This window comes from Euprymna scolopes, chromosome 1 (genome assembly GCF_053919585.1).
Source record: "Euprymna scolopes isolate OS-2025 chromosome 1, ASM5391958v1, whole genome shotgun sequence".
NCBI lineage: Eukaryota > Metazoa > Mollusca > Cephalopoda > Sepiida > Sepiolidae > Euprymna > Euprymna scolopes.
In genome coordinates this window covers 97,481,524-97,491,993 of record NC_136482.1, presented here as the reverse complement: position 1 = coordinate 97,491,993, position 10,470 = coordinate 97,481,524, and the positions used below count along the sequence as shown (strand labels likewise).

At 38.9% G+C, this 10,470-nt stretch overlaps 2 protein-coding genes across 2 annotated transcripts; both read right to left on the bottom strand.

The window, feature by feature from the left end:
- Positions 1-8,052: 8,052 nt before the first annotated feature.
- On the bottom strand, positions 8,053-8,652 carry LOC145280868 (uncharacterized). Its single transcript, XM_080132182.1, has one exon. The coding sequence runs from the start codon at positions 8,650-8,652 to the stop codon at positions 8,053-8,055; it is 600 nt and encodes a 199-aa protein (XP_079988308.1).
- A 589-nt stretch (positions 8,653-9,241) lies between these two features.
- Positions 9,242-10,300, bottom strand: LOC145280852 (uncharacterized). The gene has a single exon (XM_080132181.1). It carries the CDS (start codon positions 10,298-10,300, stop codon positions 9,242-9,244), a length of 1,059 nt encoding a protein of 352 aa, XP_079988307.1.
- Between the last annotated feature and the right edge of the window lie 170 nt (positions 10,301-10,470).

Genomic DNA, 10,470 nt, shown 5'->3' with positions numbered 1-10,470 from the left:
CAATGTTGTCTTCTCCTCTGATATACAACATATCCAGCAATGATTGATAGATATCGTTGCTGTATATTGGATTTCATTGGTGTCTTTTTTTTCTTTTTTTTAAATGCTAGAGATAGTGGCTTATGGTCTGTGAACAGGGTGACATTTCTACCTTCTATCTGTGGTTTCAAATGCAAGACTGCTTGGTATGCTGCTAACAGTTTTTTATTAAAGGTGGAGTACTTATTTTGGCTTTCCGATAGCTTTCGCGAGTAGAATCCAACAGGAATTGATTCACCACTTATTATTTGGCGCAGTGCTGCACCTACATCATAGTTGGAGCTATCTGTGACTAGGTGGTATTGTGTGGCATTTGAATCAGGGTGTGTAAATGCAGATATCTCGGCAAGGATGTCTTTTATTTTTGTAAATGCTTCCTTTTCAGGTGGGCCTAATTCCAGTGTTTTAGCTGCAGAGTTGTGTTTGATGGCTTCAGTCAAAGGCAGTGGTACATTTGCAGTCTGTGGGATTAATTTTTTGTAAAAATTCACCATTCCCAGAAATCCGTTCTGGGAAGTTTTTTATATCTTCAACTTTCTGTGCTGTTGGCTTAAGTCTTTCAAAACTTACACTGTAGCCCCAAAAATTCAATGTTGCTTTTGTAAAATTGGCATATGTTGACAAATTTTAAGGTTATTTTCTGCAAGAAGTGAGATGACTTTTTTGATGTCACTATGGTGTTTTTCTTCTGAGTCGTTAAACACTAAAATATCCTCGATATATATATATATATATATATATATATATATATATATATATATACATACACAAAAATGCAGCTAACCATGAATATGATGTTCATAAATCTTTGAAAAGTCAAACTGCTATTTCGCAATCCAAATGGCAGGAATAAATATTCAAAAAGGCCAAATGCCATTATCACTGCAGATTTTTTAATATCAGCTTTTGAATAGAAATTTGATGATAGGCCTGTAATAGGTCGATCTTTGAAAATAACTTGTCAAAAAGCTTGATGTATCGGTCTGGTTTTGTTAGGTGATTAAGTTTTCTGACATAATCACACTCTCCATTTCCCTATTAATTGGTGAAAACCATGGATATTTTGAAGGTCTTATTATGCCAGCTTTTAAAAGTTCTGTGAACTCCTGCTTTGCTACCTCATATTTCTCTTCAAACAGTTGTCAAACTTTAGCATAAGTTGGGGCATTATCTTCAATGTGGATGACGCGAGTTACTCTCATGCTAAACGCTAGAGGTTGTTCAGTACGTGGTCTAGCGAGTTTGCTGGTAGACCGTCATGGTTGTTCACTGTTATATTTTGAATACGGGCTGTGATCCGTCCAACTTGCATATAACTGCTTGTTTCATCTATCAGTTTGCCATCACTGCAGTTTAGGATAAGGCCATAGTGGCGAAGAAAGTCTGAGGGTTGACAGTGTTTGCCAAGGGTATGAGCGCCTGGAATAACAATGTCCAACTGCATTTTCCCAAAGCATTTTATAGTCTCTACATTTGTTGCTGAGAGATGCACAGGTGTGGAATTGATGGTTAGTCTGGGTGCCAAATTGTGTGGTAATATTGTTACAAAGGCACCTGTGTCTATGATGAAGCTTATTGTTTTTTGTTCAATTTTTGTTGCAACCTCAAATAGCTGTGAGTTGTTGGTTGCTGCTTCAACTTGCATTATAAGTTTTCCAAAGCTTGCAGGCTAGCTTGTTTGGATGATCTTGATGTGGGCATCATCTTGCAAGTCAATTTCTGAGTTTGTATTACTGTACGACATATTTGAGATTTTTGCTTCTCATAGAAAGGTCTTACATTATTTGCCCTCTCGGTGGAGACTGTGTGTGGCTCTTATAGGTGGTCCATGTTATGCACATATTTTTGCTTCAGAAATGGAACTTTCATTTGCTAAGTTATCCAATTCAGCGTAATATGGGTTAATTTGTTCAGATTGATTTTAAAAATAAGGATTTAAGTATCAAATAAGTGAATTTTGGGTAAAGAAGATTGGTTTTAAAAAGCAACTTGTCAGTCGGTTATCGTCCAGGGAGAGAGAAGAGTGGGGTAATATCTTTAGAAAATTTTCTAGTTTATGGTTTCTTTTTTTTTTTTTTTTGCTTATATCCTCCTATACCCCCCCCACCCTTTGTAAGAACATTTCCAACTTTTTGGGGGTTTTATTGTATGCACAAGCTAATCATATGGGAGCCTCTAAGCACAGTTCTAAGTATATTCATTTTTAAAAAAAATTATCTAAATGACAGAATTTAACCACATAAATATAAAATCATAAGATAATCACATATATAACTTTAACTTACACTAAGACAGCCATAAAACTTTCTTATATTTATCAATATTAAATGAAAATTGAGTGCTTTCAGCTACAATTTTTTTTAAATTGTCAACTTTCGGCATTAAATTTCAATGTGACGGAATAAAATACTGAATATGAACCTATATATATTCTGAAAGTTCTATCTTTTGGCTATCTAAATATTAAAACAACTATCATCTCTGACCCCTAGAGTTGTCTTTTCTTGACCTCCAAAGTTATACCCTTTTGGGTCTTCCCGCGGAAGCTGTCTCTGCATATAAATGGACAAAATATCCCACAAGATGAACTGCCATGCCTTTCTAAGGTTGATTTTTGGATTCCTCAGTCAAAAAAAACCCCACTAGGTGCAATTTTCTAGGCCAGAAAGTAAATACTTTTCAAAATATTTACAATTTTGTAACGATGGATAGTCCCATCACGACACATCACAACAGTCCTTTTTCATCCCATTAACCTTATTTTGACTGGGCTCAAAAACAGGGTTCCCATAAATTGCTAGGTCTGAAATTTGATGGTTCATCAAAACATGTATATCTTACAGGTGTCAAAAGGATAAAAAATTCTAATGGAGGGGGGGAGGTTGAAATTTCGATCTTTAACTGGATGATTTGGCATGGAATAGCGCATATATATATATATCTATATATATATATATATATATATATATATATATATATATAGATATATATATTTATATAATGAAAAATACAGGCAAGAAATTTCCTTTGGTTTTTAAGTTGGGCAGCTAGCCTCTCACAAAAAGGCTAGTTCATGGGACACCAATTTTGTAATTGTAAGAGGTAGGCTACACCCAGTTTAAATGAATAAGTTTTTAGGTATGAATACTTAGAAATATGTATCTAATGAGTACGCCAATGCTCGGTATATAATGTCAGGAAAGAATAAAACTAATATACAGTAGCCTTACAGTAAAAAATAAACGTCTTTTGTTGCAAAAATTGTCTATGGGCCTATTTCAATCAGTTGCATGCACTCGATAGTGATGTTTTAGCCTCAAAAAGCCAAATTTATTCTTTAAATATCACTTAAAGATACCACACACCCGTAGATAATTATTTTAAAAAATTTTTTTTTTTTCAAATATTTGCTAAAAAAGTATTAGATTTAGGATGGTGAAAGTTTTCCTACCTATAATAGTATTGTATAATGTACTCTATGATACATTTTGTTAATCATATTTTTTTTTTTTATTCTTCTGAATGTTCTTTTTCCAAAAGTTTTTTGGAATTGTTCCTCGTGCTCTTAGTATTTATAGGTATTATCTTGTTCTTGATTTTCTTCATCTGTATCCCTTTCAGCTCTCTGGCTAGCTCTGTGTATTTGCTCTTTTTTTTTTTTTTTTTTTTTTTTTTTTACCCCAAACAAGGCATATTGCCACTTTGGTGTAGGGGGCTACTATCAGGGGAAACATCTACTGGGGTACTATGTAGGGATTAGGGCAGCGAGATGTTGGTTTACGTTGCACTTGAACTTATGCATGTCAGTACAGTTGGGGAAGCAGTGACCTGGAATGGAATTCCAAAGTCTAGCAGTTCTGGGGAAGAAACTACTGGAGTAGAAAGATCTTTTACATCTAGGGATCTCTACAGTGTGGGGGTGGGATTTTGCAGCTTGTCGGGTCTGTCGAGGGTGTTCACGTCGTGGGGGCACAAGTGCTTGCAGTTCTTCAGAGCATTCACCATTATAATACTTGTAGAACAGGCAGAGGGATGCAACGTTTCGACGATGGGACAGAGGCTGAAGTTTAGATGCCAGTTTAGGGCCTATCAGATTTGCGACTCTTTTTTGAACCCTGTCAAGGAGCGAGAGACTAGTAGCCGATGCACCGGCCCAAATATGACAGCAATACTCCATACATGGGCGAATAGTGGCCTTATAGAGGTACAGGATACTTTCGGGTGTTAGAAGTTTTCTAGCGCGGTAGAGAGAGCCCACCTTCCTTGCAGCGGCCCTGGCAATGCCCTCGATGTAATTGTTCCAACTCATGTTTCCTGTGAACGTTAGGCCAAGGAGCTTGAGAGACGTACTCTCAGATAAAGAGTCGTTGGCCATTGCTATAGGTGGTAGAAGAGGTTTCTTGTAATTATTGAATGAAACCAGTTTTGTCTTGACGGCATTGAACGTTACCATCCATTTTTGTCCCCATTCCACTACTGATTGGAGGTCATCCTCTAGTGTTTCTGCCATTACTTTAGATACATTTTCGTTTGTTTTCCTGTCGTGCCTGCTATAGAGTGTGGTGTCATCAGCATATATACCCATCTCAGAGGCAATCTTGTCGGGGAGGTCATTTATGAATATCAGGAACAGCAGAGGTCCAAGGATAGATCCTTGGGGCACTCCCGCATTTATATCATATTGTTTAGATGTACGACCGTCGAGGACAACCTGGATTTTTCTCTTATCTAAGAAGGATTTAATTATGTTAAGTATTCTACCAGTGATACCGTAAGATCTAATCTTCCTGAGGAGACCCTCATGCCATACCCTGTCAAAAGCCTTAGATATATCTAGAGCTACCGCTCTGCCCTCTCCCGCTTTGTCCAGTGAATGGTATATGCGTTCAGAGATTACAGTGAGGATGTCTGCCGTGGAACGGGCTTGTCTAAATCCATATTGATGGTCGGTCAGAAGTTTAGCATCTGTAAGGTGCTGGAGTAGAGCATGGTTAATTAAGGTCTCAAATATTTTGGCAAAAAGTGGGAGGAGGCTAATAGGGCGATAATTTAATGGGTCAGTTCTTTCGCCAGAATTCTTGAATACTGGTACTACAGAAGCAGTTTTCCAACAGCTCGGAAAGCAAGATTCATTAAGGCATTTGTTGTAGAGTTTGGAGAGAACTGGAGCTACTTCGGCTGAGCACTTTTTTAATAGCACAGCTGGGATGAGGTCGGGTCCACATGCTTTGGAAGTGTCAAGGTTTTTCATGATAGCATGCACCTAAGCAGGGGTGATTTTCAGATCGTCTAGCGTGGCGTCTGTCTGCATAGGAAATTGAGGTAGGGGGTGGTTTAGAGGGTCCAGTGTGGAGTTTGAGGCAAACTGACTGGCAAGCATGTTAGCCTTCTCGGTTGCTGAGCAAAGAACCTCGTGATTGTTGGTTAGTGGGGGAATTGTTGATTGCCCATTATTTACTACACTGTTGTAGATTTTCCAGAAGTCACGAGTTCCTAGTTTTTGTGCTTCGATGCGATTTTTAGTGGTTTCCGTAAATTCCCTCTTAGCTGTCGCTATTTCTTTCTTAACGTTACTTCTAGCTTCTATGTACTTCTGTCTGTTTGAACTGGACTTATGTCGATTAAACCTGCAGAATGCATGCTGCCTTTGAGCAATGGCAGTTGCGCAAGTCGAAGTAAACCATTGGGGAGAGTGGGGCTTGCTATAGAATTTCCGCATGTTTCTTTTTTTCTTTTGATATTCACCCTGTCGTCAGTTGAAATAGCAAAGTCTGTGATCTGACAGGACTTTTCTTTCTTGTTAATTATGATGGCACCTCGTCTTCTTGCTTGGATGGGTTTATCTGTTATCTGTCCATTGAAGAAATTCTATTATCCACTTCTTCCCGTGGAAGTTAATTCTTCTTAATCAATTAGTCGTTACTACTAACTCTGAAACTTAAGGAAGAAAACAAACAAAAAGAGAAAAATAGGAGAAATAGAATTTATTAAATATGATATCTAAAGGAAAAGTTTGTGACCTCTAAGGGCTGCCAAAAATGTCCATCTGGCTTACAAGCAAGTAGTAACCGAAGGGGGAGAGAGTGAAGGGAAAGAGAAGGAAAGAGAGATAGAGAAGGAGGAAGAAAGAAAGAAAAAAGGAGGGGAGCACTTACTGGAAGCTTCTGGGCGCCCTTTCTCGAATGGAACATTTAGAAAGTTCGTTTTTTGGGGCTTTTATTTTCTGAGTTTGTGTTGTTTAAAAAGTTCCTCCTGTCAGTCCCTTTCCTGGAAATTCGTTTCCGTAGTCCATTTAGCAAAGGTTAAAAGTCCATGGAGGCAGAATATTTTTGAGTTTTCAAGTATCTTTGAAACTTCCCAGCGGCGAATTTTCTTTTCAAAGCTTCAATTATCTTTATCTCGATAATTATATTCAGTTTTCAAGTGTCTTAGAAAACTTTCAGTGGCGAATTTTCTTCTCTTGGTTCTTTTTTTTCAACGACTTTAATGTCTCGTCAAGACAGAGTTGTTCAACGCCTTAGTAAATTTCCAGGCGTCCCCTTTTATCCGAGACCGTCAGGGAATACTTTCGATAGTTGTTGTCTCGACGACGCCTTGTCCACAACTGTCGAATTAACTCAAAAATATCACACATGTGCTTCGATTTAGCACGAAAACGTCTCATCCAATCAATGGGCATAAGGGAGTCAGGTGACATAAAAAAAAGGGGGAAGCTAGGGAAGGGGGTAGGAAAGGGGTTAAGAAGAAAGGAAGGAAGAACCGAGACGGGAGAAAGAAGGAAAGAAAGATGGAGGAAGATAATTTCTACACTCTCCCTAAAAAGAAAAAAGACAAATCCTCAAACAACAATCTAATACCAAACGTATTCTGGACTTCTTTCCTTTAAAGATTTAACAGACCTTACAGGCCTAGACCGAAAGTTTTCCCTGTCCTGACTAGTTCTCGAGCTCAGACAATTGCCCTCTCCATCGTTAAAAGCTTGGTGAGAGTGGGTTATGGAAAGTTCTAAAGGACAGAAGTTCTTTAAGGAATGTTCCTGAGTGCTGTCATCACTCCTTCTGATTAAAGCTGACCGAACTAAGCTATCCGATCCAGAAGTTAGATTAACCACCCTTCCCAAGGACCAATAAGGATGAGGCTTCATAGGGTTTTTTATCAAAACGACATCAACCAGCTTAATCATATTTTCAAAATCAGATTGGTAAAGATCTTGCGACAACTCTCTCAGACCCAAGAGATATTGTTCATACCATGGCCTTTTAAAACGATTCAAGAATTCATCTCTACATCCCAGACTCTCAATAAGATCTTCTTTACTAGGGGGGTTATCCTGGAAAAAATCTTCTCCTAAGGACAAAAACACAGAGTTTTTATGGAAGGGATGCACAAAGGCATTAGGAGTAATCACCTCCAAGTCAGAATCATCAGAGCAACGATAGGTCAAGGGCCGATCGTTAACAGATCCCTGCACATCTGACAGAACCGTCAAAAGTTGAAAATAACTTAACTTCCTACGTCCTATAACCTTGAAAAGACAACTTTTTACAACTCAAATTAATCTTTCCCACACAGCACCGTACCAAGCAGAATATAAAGGTATCGTTTCGTGTTTGATAAGATGGGCATCAACTGTCCCTCTAAATTCGTCAGACAAATAAACCTGTTTAACAAGGTCACAACCCGCCACAAAGGACTTTGCATTATCCGAATAAATGTGAGAAGGGACTCCATAAAAATTGAAAAATCTCACAAATGCCAAAACCACAGAGTGAGTGGTCATATCAGGCAACAGTTCCAAGTGTATAGCTCGCACACTAAAGCAGGTGAAGATTAAAATATACATCTTTTTAGTTTCATCACCTTCATGCACCCACAAATGGCCATTAAATCGATCCCGGTGTGCAAGAACGGCTTAACTAAATTAACCCGATGCTTAGGCAAATTTGTAACCTTGAGATATCTAAAGGAAAGAGTGTTATATTTTTTGCAAACGACACAACAAGATATCACCGTTTAAATAGCTTGTCTAGCTTTGGGTATCCAAAATCCCAACATTCTGAATTTGCTAAGCGTTTCAGCAATTCCCAGATGCTTACACTTCAAATGACAATCCATGATTATTAAACTTGTAACATGACAAGACTTGGGAAGCAGAATAGGATGAAGGACTGCATCAGAAAAATAAGTAGATTTACCAATTCTACCTCGTGAGCAAATCAATCCTTCATCGTCCAAAAATAAATTAAATTTAGAAACCAAAGAGGGGGCTTCACCGCCATCAGACTTAGACAAATAATCCTTTTCCTTAGAAAGGAACAGTCCTTGTGTCATTCTGAGCAAGTACAATCTCGCCTTAATGCTAGAGTTGAGAACAATACCTCTCATTTTTGATATAAATCGGAAAACTGCAGTCAAAACTCCAATGAGCTTCTTCAACGAAGAGAATTTCTCTACTTCAATTATATAACTGCCCTGAATGACAGGTTCACAACCAGTAACTGTACTGATCAACATCTGGCTAGCCGGATTAAGACAATTCAGGTCATAACTAGGCCAGATCAAGTTATCTCCTCTCAACCATTCAGGCCCGAATAACCAACGAGTAAAAACCATTTTAAATTTGTTCAGGGACATACCCCTCATGACAAAGTCAGCAGGATTGTCATCAGTCTTCACATACTTAAACTTCACTGTCAAACCTTTATCACTAAGATTTTTTACCGTCGCTTTTACATCCTTTCACCGGTTACGAGTGAATTGACATTTCGTATTGACATTGTTAGATAAAACCCAGGATAGTACTACCTGTGCATCTACAGCGATAATCACAGAACTGAGCACTTCCAAAGGGAGTATTTTCACCAGAACAGAAATGTGCTTCATGCATAAATATACCGCTAACAGCTCCAAGGTGGGTAAAGTTCTCTTAACAGAGGGAACAACCCTGGCTTTAGCAAATATCAGTCTGGCTTCACCATGCTGATGTAAATATACCACGGTTCCATAGGCCAAGTTCGAGGCATCACAAAACACTATCAACGTGGCTGAAGAATCGGAAGCCACGGAGTAACGGTCGAATTCAAGCTCCCCGATACGTACCAGATCCTTATACAACCTCTTCCAGTCAACCATAACGTCGGGTGGGACCGGCTGGTCCCAGGATACTTTCAACTTCCACAATTTACTAAGAAGGATCCTACCTTTAATAGTAACAGGGAGCATTAAGCCAAAGGGGGTCAAATACAGAGGAATTTACAGACAAAATATCCCTCTTAGAGGATACTGATCTTCCTTCAATGCAAGAACTTGCTCGCATTTTGTCAGAGGAGGGTTTATACAAATAGCCCAATACCTTCTCAGTGTCAGAACCATGGGAGGAGAGACTGTTATCCTGCAACATTCGCTTAGCAAGCACTTCGTTGTTGCTACAGCAATTCCTCAAGGAAAATCCACCTTCCCCCATGACAGAAACAGCCTCCAAATACAGCTGCATCAGAACTTCAGCAGAATTATGAGTTTTCACCAAGTTGTCCACATAGAAGTGGCCCAAAAGCATCTCCCTGCAAGGACCAGGAGGGTATTTCTCCACATGATATCGAACCATGTAGCTCAGTATGAAAGGACTGGATACAAAGCCAAATATAAGAGTGTTGTATCTAAAGCAGATCAACTCATCACCCAATCTTAAAAAGAAGCAGAATCTATTTTTGCCACGTTCGTCATTCAAATGAATCATTAAAAAGGCCTTCCGAATATCGGCCAGTAGAACATACTGTTCCATCCGAAACCGCAAGAGCAAATCCAGCATGTCAGTGTACATATTGACACCAGAATAAGCGCAGTCATTTAAAGAAGGTTTCCCACTGGTTCTCAAAGAACAATTGAAGACCGGTCTAATCTTGGTGGTGCACTGTAAATCCTGTTTTATCACCGGTCGATGAGGAATCCATACATATTTGTTAAAATCGGAAGGAGCAACCACAATCCTTTCAATTATTCCTTCCCTTTCTTGGTCTAAGAAGACCTGACAGTAATCTTCGTACAAACCTTGTTCCGTCAGCTTCTTCGATACGCGATTCAAAACTGACAAAGACACCTGAGGATTAGCAGGCACCGACTTTAGTTTTTCTTCATTCCAAGGCAAACTGACATAGCAACAGTTATCTATGAAGCGAATGGATGAGCGAAAGGACTCAATCATATTCTTATCGAAATCACTGAATTCCTCCTCAACAATACCTATGGTTTCCAAACTAAGCATTTTTTCCACAGTTCTCTCAACAGTAGGCTCCTGAAAACAACTGAACGGATCAGTGTACTCAGATTTGGGGTTCAACACAAAATATACATGAGTGAGGTTTGCACACAGAGTGTTCTTTGACGACTTGAGCATAATTCAATTCCACCCCCTTTGCCTGGTCTTTGGGAGGA